Here is a 22,060-nt window from a genome sequence, read left to right on the forward strand (position 1 = left end):
CCGAAACGATCTGTTATGACGTAGCACCTCTACGAAGCTCTCTACGCGAGTCTACATCACAATTTTTCTATGATAAATAATTGCAAAAAGAAAACTAAAAGTTTTACATCCAATTTAATTTAGAATATATTTGGGTTGATAGCTATAAAAATGTTAATTTTTATACAAATGTAGATATTACGAACCAGTTTCGTACATTTAATCAGTGTTGCACGTGCCCGACGTCTGTCCGTTTTATAGGTATGTAAGTAATCGTTAAACATGCAAATGTATGCAGAATTGATACAACAACATAGGTATTAGTGGAAGGTAGGTATCAAATCAAGATAATGAGATTTATAAATAGATTATAATAATTGTATTATGATATTGTCGGCACACAAAATCGGCCCAGTAGTTTAGACGCTACGGTGGAACACATAAAATTTGGATACAAACATAAATAGGTACAAAGACTGCTAAAATCATAACCCTTCCTTTTGTCTTTGCCGTAGTCAAGTTAAAAAACACAGTAGGTAAATAATTTTTGAAGCTAGGCGATTTAAAAAAGTGAAACAAAGCTATTTCACAATATTATACTAATAGATAGAGCAAAACACAAAGAGCGCCCCCGCGCCCCGACCCCCCGCCCGCCCGTTATAAAAATAGCGAACTCGACAAGTGAAGGACGCGCCCCACCCGCTAACATGTACTCGTCTCCTTCACACCTATCGATTTATCCGACGCGAGAGCGAAAAGGAGAATAATACACGATTAATTTATGGAAATCTATTTTTAGAGAACGCACGCGAGCGCCTTTAAAAGAGCCTTCCATAGTTCGCGGTATTTTTTTAAAAGGTTTTCCTAATTTGCTTTAATAGGGATGATGACTACTAAACTAGTCAAATCAGCGACTTTTTATCAAACCTCAAAACGCTTAGCAAGGGAGCTTGTATGAAATACTTAGATGTGACGTCATAAACATAATACGTCATAGTCATAATTTGACGTAGTATGTACTTTTTAATTAAATCGATAATTTAAAATAGTATGCGAAATTAAAACTAACAACGGACGTGGATTTTACGAATTTTACGGTAATCTGTTATAATATCAGGTGACCCGCCTACTATATTGAATGTAACTAATGGCCGATCGACCTCAAAACGCCTTTGGAGTTTAGTATGCCTTACCTTGGCTTCAATTTACATGTTAAATAGGATACTAAAGCTGTATAAATATATGAAATAAATAAACTAGGTAGGTACTTTCAATTCAATTCATTTATCTGCAAATACAGATATATACCTAAAGGTGTAAAGACATAGTAAAATATTGGTCAGCTGTACCAATCCAAGTTGGCATGCAAAAACATTCTTTTTTCTTAAAAACAATACAAAATTAAAGATTAATGTAGATTTATATTAATAATTTTCACAAGTGTAAATTAAAAATTTATAACACCCCCGACGATCCAAAGTATTTGAGTTTTCCAAAACATCATTTTCAAATAAATAATTATGTATTTAGGCAACGTCCATCTTGACAGCTTGACATTTGTCTATTGACATAATATTATGAACCTAACGGTTATCTAACCTTCTTTTCTACAAGAAAACTAGAAAAGAGCTCATAACTCTTAAACGGCTGAACCAATTTTTTTGGATTATAGCTAAGAACACTCTCGATCCAGCCACCTTTCAAACAAAAAAAAGTAAATTAAAATCGGTTCATTCGTTTAGGCGCTACGATGCCACAGACAGATACACAGATACACAGACACACAGATACACACGTCAAACTTATAACACCCCTCTTTTTGGGTCGGGGGTTAAAAATTAAAATTAAGTGTCAAGTTTTTATCACTTTGATGTCATGTAAGTAATCAATGAAGTAGGTACCTGCCTGTTAACTGTTGCCAAAGTAAATTATTCTTAGGCTGGATATACACTCATGTACACTTATTAAGAACGACTATAATAATAATATCTATTTCATGGCAACTATACAAGGTGTAAAAAAACACTTATGGTTGATATTATACTACCTACAAATAGTGCAATGCCAATGACCATTTGCCTTATCTTGCAGTTTTAGTGATTTATTATTTTTAAATCCCGCAATGTATAGCGTGCAAAACTCGGGTCAGTGCCCTACCTACTCGTACGACGCGACGCGGCATTGACTACGAGTGGCCTATTTACGTAACGTTCGTTGTCCTGTAGCGTCAGTCAAATGTTTTATTTGCAATATGTTGTGAACTTTTAAAAAATACAGGAATTTTTTTTTCTCGCGTTTTTTTCTTGCGGTACCTTATCAATAATAATCATCAGTAGGTAGTAGGTACTATTACCTGTCTTCTTTTTTGCTAGCGTTGTGGTTAAACCTTGTATGTGTATATATTCAACTATACATTGATTGCAAACAAATCAACCATTAATAATTTAACGTGCTGTACGTAGTACTTACATGTTCAATCATTATGTATCTACCGTCAAATGTGTTAACCGTGAGACGTCGCTGCTCGTACTCGTATGCTCGTATGACATACATTTACACAATTCATTAACTTCACAATGAATATTAATCATGCATTTTGTCATGTGTCTTTCATTTTTGACTGCAAATAATTTAACTATATATTATACTGTTCTGAGTGTACCTCCCTGGCGGAGTAGTAAGACCTGCTGTCTTATTATCGGGAGTTCCCGGGATCGATTCCCGGCAGGGGTTTAGAATTTTATAATTTTAGGGTCTCTCTCTTTCTGGTCTAGTCTGGTGGGAGGCTTCTTGCTTGGCTAGTGTCCACCCTACCGGCAAAGTCGTGCCGTAAAGCGATCTAGCGTTCCGGTACGATGCCGTGTAGAAACCAAAGGGGTATATAGGGGTTTTAAAAAACTGCCACATCCCTTCCAGGTTAGCCCGCTTCCATCTGAAACTGCATCATCACTTACCAACAGGTGAGATTGCAGGTCAATGACTAACTTGTATCAGAATAAAAGTCAAAATAAAGTACCTACAGTGAAGTAAAAATATTTTAAACAAATAATGCCGTTAGCCATATCCATATTCCCATAGCAGGCCACGGCCTAAAAACAGAACACCGTAAACACCAACTGGCCGCTCCACATCCCAAAACGTTACACTATTTTCGCTTCTGAAAATAGGATTGCCATGATTTTTACGCGGGGAGTATAATTTGTATAATAATCCAATTAACGATACACTTTATTTCGCACGCCATGCCATTGTTTGGCAATTAGTAACACGTATAGTTCGCGACAGGTCAACATGGCAATCGGGGTATGGGGGACACTTCGCACACCCAAACGTCACCCACTCTGTTCCGCACCGGGTTAGCGCGGGGGCTGTACAGGTGCGCGGGGCGTCCCCATCCCGATTGTCATATCGACCTGTAGTGCGAACTATGCTTAGTATTCTATATTTAAATCTAGGAGGCCAATGGATGGCGGTGGCGCAAGAACGCGGCGAGTGGAAGTCCCCACAAGAGACCTATGTCCAACAGTGACCAGAAGCAGCAGTCCAGCATCGCAATCCCTAGGAGAACCAAAGTATATTAACCAACCAACAACATACCAACCAACCAATGTGATGGTTTGTATACCAACATAGCCCTGCTAGCCATACCAAAGTGAACTAGAGTGAGGGAACTCTCGGTTTGATCCTGAATCCACGGTATGTCAAATACTAGGCTATGGTGACGTAAAATCAAAGAAAAATAGGGCAACTTTCGGGCTACCTACGTCAAATGTACTAACATCCTGCCAGTGACGTCGAAGCCTCGACGTTATCTTAGAAGTTCTCTAATTGTCGTGAGCTGTGGCCATACTGAGAAGAAACCTGTGCTCAGTAGTGGGCCGACGGTCGGTTGATGTTGACTTGCTTTTCAAAATTCCTGGCCACCCGAAGCAAATATATTTATCCGTCGATGGGCGTCCGCTTCTATTTCCAATCCGCTAAATGCAGCCGCCACCGGAAACATTCAGCTTTATTTGTACGCTTCACTTTAAACGGATTTACTACTTCTCTGAAAACAAACAAACATACCTACCTATCTCATACTCAAAGGAAGATGTAAAAACTGGATAAAAACTATGTAAGTGCTTCGAAGTTAGTTCATTTTTAATGAAACTGTTTTCATTGGGTTCTTAAAAAATTCTAAGTAATTTATGCGGTTTTTGAAATGACCATTCAATTTGACTCTATTCTAGTGTATATAACGTTTAAGTCCTAAGCATGGTTCCGCCTTTAGGTACACCAACAATAATCATAATCATAGTCATAATCATATTTATTTTGCCAAATTGTAAGTATTAAATAACTGATAGTAGTACAATGGTTAGACTCAAACACCACCTACCACCAACTTCTTTATGTTACAAACTTGAATCCAATGTATTTAATAAAAACTTTAAAAAATTTAATTAAAGAATGAAAAAGCTCGTAAAATCAAAGTTCATTTATGTTTTGCACTCGCTCAGAACTTGTTTGCCAAGGACTTTGTACGACTTTCTTCTGTCAAATATTATAAGGTAAACTAACGACCCGCCCCGACTTCCCACGAGTGCAATGTAGATCCTAATGTGGTCAGTATGCTTATTTCTTATATTTTATAAATAAGACACCCATAAACTCGTGTAGTCCCGTTGTCCCCGTTAGCAGTGCCCCCGTAATGGGGCCAACGGTAATTGAATAAAATTATTAAAAACTTATCCCATTGTCCCCGTTCTCTGCCCCACTTAACGGGGGGGTAATGGTATCCGATATTCTTCTTGATATCTGACGACATCGTTATATTTCAATAAATTTACGCAAAACAATATTAATCTATACTTTCTAATTCTCTTAAATCATTATATCTATTGATGAAAAGCATTAAAATCCCAAGCGTAGTTAAAAACATCTAAGCGTACAGAGGGACAGATTTTGTTTTGTACTATGTAGTTGTAGAGATTATTACCCGAGCGACCAACACGAGCTGGTTCGATCGCCGCGCCGTGGGAAAGCGTGTTACGCGGTACTCTTATATAACTTTAACAATATTTCATTGCCACAATACATGTACGTTTATTTACTTCGTAGTAAACACCTACACTCAAAAATCTCCGAGTCAATACATGGGCGATGGAGACAGTTTTGGAGTTGCTCTACGTGATCAAGTCAAAAAGAAGTTTTTATTAAGGACTCCTTTACCGACTGACTACAGTGAATTCAATGGTTATATTGTAAGTATTACCTATGGTAAAGGCCACGGCGTAACCTTTTATAAGCGCCAACTCGCCAACAAACGTATGTGCAGTTTGGCGATATTTAAGTTATAAGTTCATGTGCATTATCTTACACTTACTAATAAATAAAATTGGAAAAAAAAGAAATGAGGAGATCTGTGGGAGAATTAGAGTAACCGACAGCGCTTTGCGGGTTGCAAAACTAAAGCGGCAAGTCAAAACCGTACTAAAATAAATTTTTGTAAACTGTATGTTACACTTAGCATAATTATTATTCAGAGAGCGTATTTTTCGTGAGTTAATCACCAAATCACGCATCACGCAAGAGCCGCGCGCTCGTAAGATTCGCCAAACTATGTGAGGCATGTCCGGTCTCACTACACAACAGGTGATGATATATTATGATGGCATATACATACTCGACCACTGTTTTGATACCGAAGTGAATGGACAGTTAAATACGTGATTATTGTGCGAATAAACGCAATTTCAATGACGCAAGTTGGCTTTGATCTTTGATTTGTGTTCTTCTGAGGCGTCTGTATTACATTTTTTTGAGCTTTCTGCAAACTTTTTAAAAAGTCTTACAGATGTGAAAAGTTAAGCTCTTTTGCTCAGGCATGATTGTCGTCAAGCGCGAGTCTATCTCGCGCTAAAAAAAATTTAAACCGAAATGTCTAGGTACTTTTTAGTCGATAGCGTTACTAGTATCTACTGCGATAGCATGAGTAGATATTATGTCGACGTGACGACAACTATGACGAAGTAACGTACGATAAGACTGAAATAGTAGTACAGGAAGAAACCAATTCGGTGTCCGAGTCAAATCAGTATTTTATTATCAAACGTCAAAACACGCGCTTAGTATGCGATCTTCTATGAAATACCTACTGGCATGAGCTCTCTAGAGTAGATAAATCATTGTAAATAAGTGAAAAAGTGTCCTTCTGCTGGGTTTAAGCGTCTTTTTCAAACGTGATCGCGGATTGTTTACAGAAATTTGAATTTCTATAAGATTTCCTTTCAAAATTAATTCTTAATTCTGAAGAACCATTAATAACACTACACTTGTGAACATGACAATCACAGTACAATACGAAACGGTTTTCCGTTTAACCAGGACTCAGATGGTAGTAATAATTCACGACAATCTAGTTTGGAGTGAACTGCGCAGGAGTGAATCAGGCCTATAATTATCCGGCTAAAATTAGCCCATACAAAGACTACAGCAAAGGATTCCGGTATCTTTGACTCACAACATGTGAACACTCTTTGTCTCTTATGACGATAATATTTTTATTTGTTAACCTCGATTCGGTACTGTCCTGGTTTTAATGAGGCACTAATATTATTTTATTACTATTCGCTTGATATCAGAGGTCGGGATTCGATCCCGGGCACACACCTCTATCTTTTCGAAGTTATAATAGTTATCCCTTGCTCTAACGGTGAAGGAAAATATCGGTAAATAGTTCTAGATAACGTTCTCAAAGGTGTGTGAAGTCTGCCAATTTGCACCTGGCCAACATAGTGGACTATAGGTAAACACTTCTCATTTTGAGAGGAGACCCGTACACTGTAGTGAGTTGGATATGGGTTGACGACGACGATGATGACGATGCCTTTTATTCTGAAGACACTAAACGCTTCTTTTTCGAAGTCATAAAAGGAACAGAACTTATTAAAGTTTTATCAGTATTGGATAAATAGTAGAGTCAATTGATTCGCAAAATTATACTTGGCTTGGCATTTATGAGAGGCAATGTTAACCAATGGAGTTAAAACACTTGGCACGCATATCCACGATTAAAACGAGGTTATTTTTAATTTGAGTCATCAATATCTGTGACCGCCGAATTTTAACACTCATAGTGAACCAGATAACATTGTATTTGGAAGCGTTTTAATAGATTATATTTATAGGTTGGCGCGTTGTATAATCGTATAATGTTTAATGATTAGCCTATTGCGTGCTGTTTTATAATTAGGCAGGTATATTATTTTTATTCAAATTGGCGCCAGGTCCTATGAACGCGTGGCATTTAAATGGAATATTTTAAGTGTTTTGATGATTTTATGCTAAAAGCGTTACATCACTAACTTCTTTATAAAAAGCACTACATATCTACATTAAAGAACTGAATACGGAAAAAGTAAAAAATTATATACACTTGAAGAAGTAGTAGAACTCTTTGCGTAGTGATGATGGTGGCACCAATGTAGATACTGAAAAAATTGGAAATAGCTGGGTGAAAAATGTTTAGTAAACAAAGACACAAGGCGGCCAAGGATGATGAAGAATATTATATACAAAAAGCTTGACATGTTTAGACAAAAATCACAAACATCACAAAAATCTATTAGCAGCGTAGTCAATGATGTTGGTTTAAAAAAAGTGCAATGTTTACGTCTGTCAAGTCAAGTGCATACCTACCTCGAGACAGTTTTTGTGAACCTGTTTCAGTTTTGTTTGTGACCTTAAAGGAGGCTTAGGATGATGAAGAATATTATAATGCACAAAAAGTTTGACATGGTTAGACAAAAAAAAAATACAGAAAATCCTAACAAACACCCTATTAGCAGCAAGGGTTGGTTTCAAAAAAAGTGCAATGTTTACGACTGTCAAGTGCAACCCTCGAGACAGTTTTTGTGAACTTGTCCCGAGCTACAGGTTCGGTACCAGAGGGAGGCGAACATCTCCCCCGCCTCGACTGCGGCGCTATAAACAGATGCACGCATTCCCGCGACGTATTTATAGCTGGAACTAATTCTGGATACAAGTTACAACTAATAAACTGTCACGAGTCAACACGTTTTTTGCTCTCTTCAAATTATCTCTGTCAATGATGTACGAGTAAATTGTGGATATTTGTTTCTTTAAAATATTTTTTATAATGTTAGAAGATCAATTTTACACGACACTTTTCCCCTTGTACTAAGCGTGCTAGGAGTTAGCAGTTGGTCTACAATAGTCCAATTTGACCTTTCTTCTTAGAACTTTATTTAACAAAAATAATTTCGGTTTTAAGATACATTTTTTCGTAAAGAACATAATGTTCGCTTTGATACAATATTAATTAGTATTCTGTATACTTAAATTTTTTAGTGTTTTCACAAAAGAATGCATTACATCATTCTAATTTATTATTTTATTTTAAACTAAGTATCTTATAACTATTAGCTACAGTTTTATCCATATTTTGAGCTATATTTCATATACATTATAAAATAATTACATAGATTGTATATAAAGATACGATTTAAAAATCATTATTATTCATCACACGAAATTACTAATTATGTTAAGCAGGTGGGAAACCCAACGTAAGCGTTAGATAAGGCGATCGATTGTTATCTAGAATAATAAAAATAGCAACGTACCTATGTACATTTCCATTCATAATGAACAAACTAAGATAAGCATCCATGTCCAAGTAATGATATCTTGGCACAGGGCATCGCACGAATATATAAATATTCATGTTATTACAAATAGGAATTAACATTATGCCATTGGCAGACCTTGAACTTTTGAAACATTTTCAATTTCTATTCGTAGAGATAATTTAAATAAACCTAAGTCAACATGAGTAGACATTATGGTCACAAGTATAAAAGTCAAAAGTCAAATCATTCATTCAAAATATGTAACATTGTACCTTAATATTATTATTATTATTAATAGTCACTTGTTGGATTTGTAGGATAATAAAGATGTAACGGTGATAATTAATTATGTAAACTTAAAATTAAAACTACGAGGGTTCCAAACGCACCCAGATTTGGGAAGAAGTCAGTCAGTCAGTACTAGAGCCTCAATAGCTCCAGAGGTAAAGGAGTGGACTGAAAACCGAAAGGTCGACTGTTCAAACCCCGCCCGTTGCACTATTGTCGTACCTACTCCTAGCACAAGCCTGACGCTTAGTTGGAGAGGAAAGGGGAATATTAGCCATTTAACATGGCTAATATTCTTTAAAAAAAAAAAAAGTTTAAACATCAATAGAGACAGGCTTTTACGATAAAACTTTTCGTGGAATCAAGCTTTCAAACAAAATAAATCACATTGAACAAACGGTTAATCCATTTGGCAGCTACTATGCCACAGTGAAATTGCAGGCCATAATGCGTTCCAAAGATAAAACACCGTGTTTTGCGTTGAGCTTTAAAAATAAGCTCCATTTGATATTCAATCAGAATCTAAAGTCAGACAACGCAGAGAGTTAAATAAAACAAATGCATCCAGCTTGAAAATAGAAAAGGCGACTAAAAACAGATCACGACAACCTGTTCCCCTCCCTCGCTCCATGGAGCCCGTCCATCAGCGGGGAGGTTGATGGGTTATTTCTGCCCAACAAAGGCTGAAACAAGTGCTGCGCCGGCAAACTCTAAAAATAACATGTTCGATACTTTCCCACTCGTGGTTTATTCTCGGCGGTGGTTATACAAGGGGGCTATTTCGGGCCCTTTTTGTTTATGTGTTGCACGATTTAATCACGAATGGTTTTGTTCGAATCCAGTCCAGAATAACGTTTTGGAAAGTTTTGCTGACTTAACTGAGTTATGATTCTGAAGTTCGAAACAGTATTTTGACTCAGTTAAATGAAAAGTTTCTCGGGTTTTTCTGAATCAATCTTTTAATCATTAGGTAGTAATTACACAACAGGGGGGAAAATTCAAATTCAAATTCAAATTATTTTTATTCAATTAAACTTTTACAAGTGCTTTTGAATCGTCAAAATAATCTACCACTGGTTCGGAATGCTGTGAAAAAAGAGTGTAATGTTTTCAGGGTTCATATAATATGTATGTAATGTTTCTTTATACCACTATAACTTCTAAATGGCTGAATAGATATGGATGTATGGGGTATTGTTAGAATTTTTATATCATCCCGAATGACATAGGCAATGTGGCAGCTGTATGGTGTATTTTCAAATGTGGAAAACACTTTGTTCACACAAGATCTTTATTGGAATGACAGACATTTTTTTTTTTAAATCACGACTTGTTTGCTTTGGTATTTCTAGCTTGCTCAATTCTAAGGGTTAGACAAGAGTTGTTTTTAACGCACGCTTGTATGGAGTTTAGTTTCGTCTTCTAAATATGTCGAGGTAGGTAGGTACATAACCTACATATTTTCTAAAACAATTTTTTTTAAATTCACACTGATAAGTGATAATGCAGATAACGGTTATGGTGGTAATCTAAATAAAGTCAAAGATGACGCGCTGCTAAATATAGTAGGTAACCATCATGGACGCAAGAATGTGGAGGCGACTCAAACAAACAGAAATGACTAAAGACAAAATAAATCATTCTGTTGATTTTACTGAAAATGAGCGCACGCACTTTAACGTGAACTTTGTATATTACTTAAAATAAAATGACCGCAAATCGTATTACAAATTATCTTTTGAGATATCAATTATGAATCTTAATTTTTGTTTAACATTCAGTAGCATGAATTTTCTTTGAATTAACGGCGGCCTTTCTGTCACTCGGATCATACGAACGTAGTTTTATTCCTATTTGAATAAGTTTGTGGAATTTTGATGGATACGTTCCAGAAACTAATATCCATGTCTGTATTTTGCCAGATTTCCGTAAAAATTTACTATTTTTAGTTTCACAGATATAAAGCTTTGTATATAAATTCTTGACAGTGTAACTTTGCAACTGAATGTTATAACGGAAATCATAGCCTAGCACGTATCTACACAATTTCGTTGAGTTTGATTAGGTGGATACTACCTACCAAATAAAAGAAACTACGTTTTTTTATAATTTTTATGAGTGTTTTTGCCTACACTTCAAGGAAATTTCTAAATAGTTTTTAAATACCGGCCGGATTCGAACCTGCATCTTCCTGCTGGTTCCGCAATTTTTGATATATGTACTGAAAAAAAAAAAATTGAAAATACATTTGTTTGAAGTGCACTGCGAATAAACCCTTCTTAATAAGTTTACTAATTTAATATGATTAACTGTTTTCCAACTGTAATTTATTATAATAACGAGACGTTTGTTGGATGTAAATTATGTACCTCGTACCTAGTTGTATATTCATTTAGTTTTTGCACGACCTGGTGATTTGTGGTGATATTCATATACTGTAACATCTGTATGTTCACATACCCGCATTTATGCAAATAAAGAATCGAATTGAATTTATATGCTAAGTATTTATTTTATTAATGTGATAGTTGTAATAACGAGCGATTTAAAATGGTAGTCAAAAATGGAAAAAATGACGGTATTTTAACGATTTTTTAAGTATACGACTTTAAATCTAAATCGCAGATGTATATGTGAATTGACATATGATTTGTTGATTTGAATATGTAGGTTTATTAATTTAAGCAGTTGAAAGTGATTAGTTGTGAATGTTTTGCAGAACACTGGAAATTATGCGAATATATTTCTAATTTGATTATTCCAATGACTGAGAATGATTTGTTTGAAAGCATTGCAAATATCTGTATCTAACCACAAAATACAACTAGAGTATTATCTTACAAAATACATACGTACATACCTAGACGGCTAAAATCATAACCTTTGACTTTGCCGTAGTCGGGTAAAAATATAGCAGATTATAGATAAGTAAGTACCACAAGTACTTAAAATTGTTGTGTATCCACAACATAGCTGAGTTTCAGGCCTTTTCGTTGGCACGACACATATATTTTAGTATAGACACTGTTTAAGTTAAGTCAGATTTTAAGGCGTTACTTTTGTAAATATTTATTGTGTTTAGTATGTGTTAGATAACCAAATAAATCTTATTCTATTCTAAAATAAAACTTTTTATAAACTTACAAATCAACCCAAGGCAAAATCAAAAGGACTACTTTCAACGTTGACTCAACTTGAACTAAAAACAGAACAGAATAGTAGCAACAAGCACTTATCTCAAAGTACTGGACTATTTATAACCCATTATCGGAATAAACAGTGTATTAGTTAAAACAGTAATCTGGTCAAGTGTGAGCCGGGCCTTGGGGCTTATCGTTCGAGGAAGTGCTTGTTCTGGAAATAGAATTCGCTATCTGAGTTTATTACGTCAGTTAGGGGATAATCATATTGTTTTAACCGCAAATAACTTTATAGTTTATATTAAAGTCATTCGCTCACACAAAATGTCGATAAATTTGATAGTTTTTTTTTTATTCATCAAGGCATACATTACGCTGAGCTGGAAGCTTTTTTAGAGTTTTACTTCAAAAGGAAAAAAGAACCCTTATAGTATAAGCGTCACTTACAGCGAACAAAGGTTCAATGCGTAGAGGTTATCCGAGAGTATTAATCTAAAAACACTAATAGCAAAATATGTGATTTAATTAGACCGTGATTGCTATCCAACATCTAATTATCCAGTTCACAATCCAAATACCAAAAATATGCGATATCTAAATGATATGAGACTAAACTAAAACCTTCAAAACACCCGTATTTATGCAAGTTCAATCTTGTTGCTCTCCTAGCAACAGATCGTATGACATCGAATGAGCCAAATATAGATTTTATCAAACTACCTTCATTAGATAAATTAATAATTTTATATTATCGTTGACAATTGACAAAAAAACAAAAATTGACAAATGACAAAAAAAAATTTAAATCAATTTTTAAAAGTAACCTTACACTTACACACTGCGTTGTCTGTCTGTCAGTCTGTCATGTCTCATCACAAAAAAAATATTAAATAGTGTTCATGAACAAATAATTAATCAGTATTTTCAATTTTCAAAGTAAGATAACTAACTATACCAAGTGGGGTGTCATATGAAACGGCTTTTACCTGTACATTCTAAAACAGAGTTATATTTATTTTTATGCATACCTAATAGTTTTTGATTTATTGTGCAAAATGTCGAATACGGAACCCTCGGAGCGCGAGTCTGACAAGCACTTGGCCGGTTTTTTATTTCGATATAATTTTGCGATTACCATAATATTCTCATTGAGATCACGCGTGTTCAACGTTAAAATATCGGAATGATAACATTTTTTTTTATATGTTTTGAAGAACTATCGATGAAACATGGAAACAAATTAATATTTTTTTTACTCAATTTAAATAATATGTAGATATTATTATGTATGATTTTTACGGTAATAGATTTTATAATACAATGTTATGTTAAATATATGTAAATTGTCTATAAATCTCTCACAATCTCTATCCATATTATAGGTAAATACGAATGTTTTTTTTCGGGTTGTTGGTTTATTGGTTTGTTCTTCAATCACGCCGCAACGGAGCGACGGATTGACTGATTTTTGCATACATATACTTAGATAAAGGCCTGAAGAGTGACATACTAGGCTATTTTTTATCCCAGAAAATCAAAGAGATCCAACGGGAATTTTAAAAACCTAAATCCGCAAGGAACTTAACTTAATTAATTATCATTAAGATGGTAAGATAAACTTAATTAATTATTATCATTAAGATGGTAGTTACCTTCATCGGAAGTATAATGCTGTTGTCTATAGGTTGTGCCATTTGAATTACCTGGAAAAAAAATTTTTTTTAGAAAAACGTTATAGAGAATCAATAAATGAGGTACCTAGATGTGTAGATTATCTGGATTACAATTTCCCTATTCTTGGCTATGTCTGCAACCTCGCCTAGTAATCTCGGAAATACTTTCCTCGTAAAACAATTGTCAAATGATCTAAAGTCAATTAATATTTGAAACTCTGAAATTCGAATAGTTTAAACGTGGGTGAAAATAGTCTCCCCGCATCCCGGTCTGTTAGAGCAGGCTATTTCTACAATACCCTGAATTACACCAATTCAATGGCATCACTATCCTCCATCCGTATATAGACAGTTTAAACGTAAAAATCCCTATTCTTTGCTATGTCTGCTACCTCGCCTCGTAAAATTATTGACAAATGCACTATTCTAAAGTCAATTAAAGCTATAAATTTCGAATAAAAAGTAATAAATGGTTTTGGCGCGGAGTGAAAATAGTCCGCCCCGCATCTCGGTCTGTCAAGCGGGCTATTTCTACAATACCCTGAAATACACCAAACCAATAGATTTCCGCGTGCGACTCCGTGCGCTATTTCTGGTTGCGAGAAGCATTACGAAAATAATCCACCAGCGTGGCTATGGCTATGTTATTTATATTTTGATCGCATTGACAGAGGAAGTTACATCTAGAGATAAGTTAAAAGTGTTAGCAACATTGCCTTTGCTGAGTAGAATAATTTAAAAAAGTCAAATCATGGACGGAGGAAAAATGGCGGAAATGAAAAATGACGATTATCCTATGCCATTAAGGCGGTGATAGTCAAGTGGTTTATAGTTAAATGCGTTGGTTTCCTAATCCGGGGTTTGATCCCAAGCGCGCACCTCATTAAAAATATTAATAGTATATAGTACTTGTTTTTTTTTAAATTTATAGACTGGCGCTCAGCTGCAATCAGACCTGCTGGCAAGTGATTATGCAGCCTAAGATGGAGCGCGCTTGCTCTAGAAGATGCCTAATCACTCTCGACTCTCCATATTAAATTGGAGGAGAAAACTGATGCTGGAAGGGCGTTCCATATCCAAGCTGATCGAATTGGCAACGAGGAGCCAAATCACTTCGTATGTAGCCGTGGATTTTGACTAGATACCTACGGGGGCAGACCTTGGCTTTGCGGTACCATGTAGTCCCGTTATCCCCGTTAACCGTGGTCCCGTTAACGGGGACAGGGGGAACTGAATAAAATTATTAAAAACTCATCCCTTTGTCCCCGTCCTCTGTCCCCATTTAAAGGGGACTGCGGTAATTGAATGAAATTGTTAAAACTCTTCCCGTTATCCCTGTGCTCTGGCCCCGGTGATAAAATATTAAAAGTCATGCCCCTTCTTTTCGTTGACAATACCACCCACTTTTTTTGATGTAACATCTGTTAGGTCAATTTTTTTCTTATAAAATATAGCCATGTCACCCGGACCTTTACAACGAATAAATTGACACCTCATTCATCAAAATCGGCTCAGTAGTTTAAGCGCTACGTTTGAACACACAGAATCTGGATACAAACGTACATACATACTTACATACATACATACATAGATTGCTAAAATCATAACCCTTCCGTAGGCTTTGCCGCAGTCGGGTAAAAAAGCGTACTCAAATATGATTATCGTTGTTTACTCGTGTGGGTTAGGTCGCGCGGTACAACTCAAAGCTGCCATTCATGAAGCGGCCCATACGAGCGAGTAGCAACACAGCCGCGCCGAAACGCAGCTGTCGTGTCAGTCTGATAACACTTCCGGCGAGGTTGTCGCCCTTCCGCCCGCTTATCACCGCCACTCAGCTGGGGTGACTTTGCCCTATCTTTGCCGATATACACTCCTGTGGGAACCCTTACAAGTTGCAATGCGTCCATTGATAAACAAAAAAACGGTGAAATGTGAGTTGGTCTCGTACCATCGCGCAAAATGTAACTACTTAGGCGACCCGACCCATCTTCGCACAGGAACGCTAAAATTTTCATAGAGATATCTAATTTTTTTGAAAATAAAATACAGCCTATGGTACCCAGGAATAATGAAACTTTCTGCTGGTGAAAGAATTTTCAAAATCGGTTCAGTAGTTTCAGAGATTACTTCCTACAAACAAACTTTACCTCTTTATAATATTATAAGTAGCTACAGATGTACTTTTTAGTATTTTATTTTTTTTGATTTTTCATGGCGGCCTTCATAATTAAAGCAAGAGATATTGCTTTAGCGGTGAAGAAAAATATCGTAAACAAATGCCTGAATGCCTTAGAGATTCCCATAATATTCTCAAAGGTTTGTGAAGTCAATGGATTGTTGTTGATGATGATGATGATGATTTACAGTAGGTAAAATGTCGGATTGCGTATAATGTTTTGACGATCATATCAGTTGCCTCCATGTTGCGTTATAAAAGGTAAAATTCGCGCGCGCCGATAACTCCGACAAATGCAAATCTTCCATTACCACGAAGTCTAAGTATAGGTATGCAGCGGAATATTCCACTAGATGTATCGAAACTTGTATTTGTGGGATTTTCCCTAACATCAGTAAGTTTTTTTTTACATTTGCATAAGTTTTTGCGAACGCGGTCATCGTTGGCTCACATTGTGTTTACGTTACGAGAAAGGAAAAGTATATCGATTAGTGGAGAAGATTATAGGCTTTTATCCCGCAAAATCACAGATGCGGACGAAGTCGCGGTCACAAGCTAGTAGAATTTAAATCAGATAGTAACATCTCTTGGTTGTGGAGGCTAAGATCTGCATAAGGTAACCAAATGATGAAAGTTGTTACCATAGATAGCGACTGTCCTCGAAATACCGGCAGGAATTCACTCTATCATTCCTCGGTTACAAAAGAACATGATTATGCAGAGTATTAGTTATTTCAGTACAGGAAGGAAAATCAATAGCTTTACATTTAAACGCAATAAGCACGAAAATAAACATGTACCAATCAAGGCTAAAGTTTATTTTAAGCTCATACTATCGTTATTTATTTAGCAATAGGTATAGGTACGAGTAGGTGGTTAAATCATTTTAATAGGTTTTCCTGCACCAAAATAGCTCTTTATCGCGAATCAATAAATAAATAGAATCCGCTTATACACAGATTATCCGCTTACAGTAGATATCTGATCTTCACAATGCAATAGATCCCCAGGACGCTCGAGTAAATCCCTATTTAGCCTCTTGGGCTCCCCTACTATTAGTACCTTCAAGATAAGAGTGAATAGGCATCTTCTAGGCAAGCGCACTCTAACCTACACCTCATCATTGTTTTATAACAAGCAGTATTTTTTTCTAAAGCACAAGCCTCTTGCAAAAAACAACACGAAACTACCTATTAAGTAAGTACTAAAAGAAGCTGCGCAAACTTGAATTATTTCAAACCAGGACTACTTACGACCTTCAACAAGAAAATAAAGAGCACAGAAAGGCCTACGGAATATTTGCCAGAATCTGCTTTCCGAACCGCTACAAATAGACAACCTTGACATTTCAAAATAGGTAGGAAAATAGGCCTACAAGAAGTAAACGTTATTCTTGTTCGTTCGTAAAGAAGTTTTTTTCCTCTCGAGAAAGACATCAATTTATGTAAATACACTTTTTAACCCCCGACCCAAAAAGAGGGGTGTTATAAGTTTGACGTGTGTATCTGTGTATCTATGTATCTGTCTGTGGCATCGTAGCTCCTAACTAATGAACCGATTTTAATTTAGTTTTTTTTTTAAAGGTGGCTTGATCGAGAGTGTTCTTAGCTATAATTCAAGAAAATTGGTTCAGCCGTTTGAAAGTTATCAGCTCTTTTCTAGTTACTGTAACCTTCACTTGTCGGGGGTGTTATAAATTTTTAATTTACACTTGTTCTAGAGTGCAGACCGCGTTAAGTCAGCATAGTGCAACTTCAGGGCACGCTCCACTAAAATGTGAAGAGGGTGACGGTAAGTAGATGAGCAATGCTGACAACCGGGTTTGGTAGGCGACGGCGCTCTTTGAGAAAACACGTCTTCAGGCTGAAATAATGATTGAGATGCTTGTCCGGCTCGAAGGACCAACTATTTTTTCACTATTAATTGTCTATTTAAAAGTGTAATTATATTGCTATAGGAGTTTAAGGTATATGACTATAACTTAAGTCAGACTTCAATTTTTAATATGCATTTCATCTAAGTAGATATATTACAATAAAAAAAATCATATTAGATAGTATTTTGCTTGATTTGTTTATGAGGGCGACAGAATTGCGAACGGATAAAGCCCCGGCAAAAATAAAGATTATAAAAAAGGTATTTGCTTAGGAAAAAAAACATATAATTTTTGGTAAACCTTCTTTAACTTTTATCAAGTTGGGTTAGGTTCTTAGAATAGAGGTACATTGTCGGTGGATTGTAATTTCACGCTAGGAACGCACCTTTGATGGAAAATCTATGGTAAAACATAATACCGATCAAATTCATATAAACGTGACGAAGCATTTTCAATTATACCAGTTCAATAATTTTATACAACAAGTCATCGTCGATAGAAATAACCAAGGACAAAAATTATTATTTTTTAAGAGGCGCGGGCGGAAGGAAATTCTTGGTCACGTAATAATGAATAACATTACGTCGTACTTACAATTTATTCGATGGAAATACGTGCAATAGCAAAACAGACGTACATATACAGCTTGAAAAGGTCAATGAAATTTTAAAAAACCCTTACAGGACAAATGCCAATCCTTTGTCACCGATCGCCATAATTTTTGAATGCCTATAAAACATAGGGGCAGGTCAGGAGAAGACGGATCGTACTTGAAGTGAAAGAGAGAAGAGGCAATATTGTGGAGGAAACTCTCGCGTCACGTCATCACACCCCTCCCGCACTGCTCCTGCAGTACCGCAGGAACTTACTCAGTCATGCTTATGCCTCTAATCTTGAATTTACTACTTACTGACTATTTTTGTTGTGTAATATTTTATTTTTGTGTTTCTTTCTATGATGGTGTACGGTCGGCGTCAGAATTCGAGTAGCAATTCCGCGAAATTATTGCATCAAAAACCTGTCGCACTTATATGACCTTTTTCTATAAACACGCCACACCCCCTAACGCATGTGCATAACCATGACACGCGATCATTAAGGTGCTGCACGACTTAGCCTTTGACTGTACAACTGTAACAATGTGAACATCACATTCTGTTGGAGTACACGACGAGGCAATGCAGCTGTTTTCCAAGTAGCTAACAGTGCGTGGGGCCGCGGCGACCCACAGTCTGCCGCACAACGCGTCGCGATCGCGGCCAAGGCGACACCGACACGCCGCGCTGCATCTCATCTTACCTATGACCACAAATTATCTGTGTCACACGTCACTTCGAGCTTTCTTCTACGACTCCGAATGCTATTCGAGTGTTGCAAAAGAGCCGATATCCTGGAATACCTATAGCTTCGTACAACCTGGAATATAGTTCCTATCTGGAAACGCTTTTGGTTACATAAATATTCAATTCAATAACAAATATAGGAACCTATATTTATTTGTAGTTACAACAATATAGTATAAAATTTCGTATACATCCAATATTTTCTTCTAACTGTATCGTACACCCACACAAAAAGGAATAATCCGATTTAACACTCGCACAACTTCAACAAAAAATGATTTATCAAAAAAATCACGTAGCGTACGGATTTCCCACAATGCTATCTTGTCGTATCTAAAAGGAAAACCGTTAAAAATAATAGAGTCGTAGCACGTGTGCTTTGATGGAAGACAGAAATAAATTATCAGGTAGTTAGGTACCTACTTAAAGGTACCAAATAAAAACAATCACAGTGAAATAGAATAAAAGAAGAACATAACAATCATAACTTCCGTTTGGCTTTGCCGTAGTCGGGTAAAAATACTTCTATTATTTGAGATCTGTATTTTTCTCCTGAACACGAAATATTAACACATTGATTAGTACATTGATTGATCTGAATTGTAGTGATAGGTTGAATTTATTGTATTGTTTTCGAGAGGTCGGGCTTTCGATCCCGGACACGCATCTCTAACTTTTCTGAGTCATGTGCGTTTTAAGAGATTTGACAATGTGAGAGAATGTAAACCGATCAGAAATGATAGTGATCTTAGATAACGGAGATAACGATGATCATGCATGAGCAACAATTAGAGATCTTGTCAGGAGTCAGCGGAAGTAAAATGCATGTCACATCACAGAGAGCATAACTTTGAAAACGTGACACAGTTTCTACTTGATTGTTAAATAACGAGTATCATTTGACTCCCAGCCATCAACTTAAAGTTTCCACGTGGGTGATTACCAACGCTAGACGGCGAACAAAAAGGCCATTTATCTCAGCCCTGGATCTACGAGTGCCGATCAAATTAAAGAGATCTTAATCATTAGCGATGAGTCAGCGGCGTGGAGGTCAATCGCAGAGATCTCCCGAGGGCCGGCGCCGCAGCCGCCCGGCCACCTAATTGGCAGCCTGCCACCGCGCCGGCCGCCGACAACCCGACACAGTTGCAGAATGCATACTTGCATTTATTTGTGATTCAGTTTAACTATACTCTATATTGTTGGGGATCTCTCTGAGGGACACAATTCGTAACGAGGAAATCCGTAGAAGAACCAGAGTGACCGACATAGCTCAGCGAATTAGCCAGCTGAAGTGGCAGTGAACAGGCCACGTCTGCCGCAGAACTGATGGCCGCTGGGGCAGACGTGCTCTGGAGTCGAGCAAGCGCAGTGTGGAACGACCTCCAACCCGCTGGACGACCTTAAGAAGATAGCGGGAAGTGGGTGGATGAAGAAGCCGGAGGATCGTGTGTGATGAGGCGCTCTTGGGAAGGCCTATGTCCAGCAGTGGACGCAAACAGGCTGATTGATTGATTGCTTGATACTCTATCCACAGAAAGAAGTTAGTGTAGCGCTCTCTCTGTTACGTAATCTCATACAAATGATAGAACCAAAAATCCCAGTGAGCGTTAACTGCATTTTGAGTCACCGACCAATCAAAAACATTCGAAATTCAATTCGAAATATAGTTTCGTTTGTGATTGGTCGACGACGCGAAATGGTCAACACCCATTAGTACATCGGCATTAGTACAGAGTCGCATACTTAAGTTTTTGGGACATGTCCGGCGTGAGAGTGTGACTCCATTGAGCGTCTTGTAGTGCAGGGCAAGGTGGAGGGTACAAGAGGGCGAGGAAGATCGTCTATGCGATGGACCGAGCAAATTAAATCCGCTGTGAGCGGTACCTTGCTCGAGTGTACCAGGCTATCGGCCAGCAAGGAGAAGTAGCGAATGCTCGTGAGGCGTATAACATCTGCCCTCAAAAACGTCACTTCGTGATGACCACGACCACTCGACCAAGATTGCTACGACGAAGAAGATCACTTTCAGAACGTGGAAAACTACCAAAAGCCGTTCTAGTTTAACCGTAAAGTAAATATTATTATCTTACTAGGTAACCTCGTCACCAATAATATGAATAAACATCATACTTTGATTCTTGTATAACTAACAGTGGTTGGGGACCCTGAACACATATTTGTAGAAAGTATTCGACTCTAGCCATAATTAGCTATTTTCCTTTTCAGATAAGCCGCTATCTTATCAGTTATCTGATAGCTAGCAGATAAGTGACGATGCGCAGTCTAGGTAAGATGAACGCTAACCTAAACAACGATACAGAATGGGCCATACTTTGCTGTTCTTCTGGAGTAAATCTGAAAGGTTTATTCCAGAAGAACAATTTTATTAATTAGCCATTGCATATCGTTGTTCGTTAGAGTTGTCTTAATTTTTTGGTGACACTACATTCTTGGTTAAGATCTGCTTAAGGCAAAGGCAAGGCATCAGTTCGCTTATACAAAAGTCAGTTAAACGTCTTGGCTATGAGTGCACGTTATGATGTATCTCAACTATACCGTAACATATAGCAGGTGTGATTGCAATATAGAGTCAAGAGCAAATCTATTACACAAGAGGTATGCAGTGGAATAGAATCGCACATGTTTTACGTCCATGCCCGTGCCAAGCACGCTGGCAACGCGAGTAGATTGATCGCTCTTCGTGTTAACGCCTTGTACCACAGACATCACTGTTCACCGTTCACTGGACACTGTCGTGTGATGCGAAGGTATGCAGTGTTGAGGCAGATGCGCTACTCGCTATGAACATCTCGAACTAAAAGAACCTCTCCTCTACGAGATCAGCGCGAAACTGTTTTACGTTACTTCGTGCTGAACCTCTAGTTGTTCTCTTTCCTTTTTTCATGCTTTTCTCTGTTCTCTCTTCTCATCATTATGCCCCTCGGC

At 37.0% G+C, this 22,060-nt stretch overlaps 1 protein-coding gene across 9 annotated transcripts in view; it reads right to left on the reverse strand.

Annotated features, from left to right (window-relative positions):
- The window catches only part of LOC123872840 (histone deacetylase 4), an 87,429-nt gene that overhangs the window by 26,138 nt on the left and 39,231 nt on the right, over positions 1 to 22,060 (reverse strand). For 5 of the 9 annotated variants that reach the window (XM_045917417.1, XM_045917419.1, XM_045917412.1 and 2 more), the window contains one exon: positions 13,696 to 13,746. The exons of 3 other annotated variants lie outside the window; for them this stretch is intronic. In XM_045917417.1, the coding sequence (XP_045773373.1) occupies positions 13,696 to 13,746 (51 nt within the window). Of the gene's footprint in view, positions 1 to 12,047; positions 12,130 to 13,695; positions 13,747 to 22,060 lie in introns of those variants that run through there. One more of the 9 variants, XM_045917418.1, reaches the window with a different exon arrangement.

This window comes from Maniola jurtina, chromosome 15 (genome assembly GCF_905333055.1).
Source record: "Maniola jurtina chromosome 15, ilManJurt1.1, whole genome shotgun sequence".
NCBI classification, from domain to species: Eukaryota; Metazoa; Arthropoda; class Insecta; order Lepidoptera; family Nymphalidae; genus Maniola; species Maniola jurtina.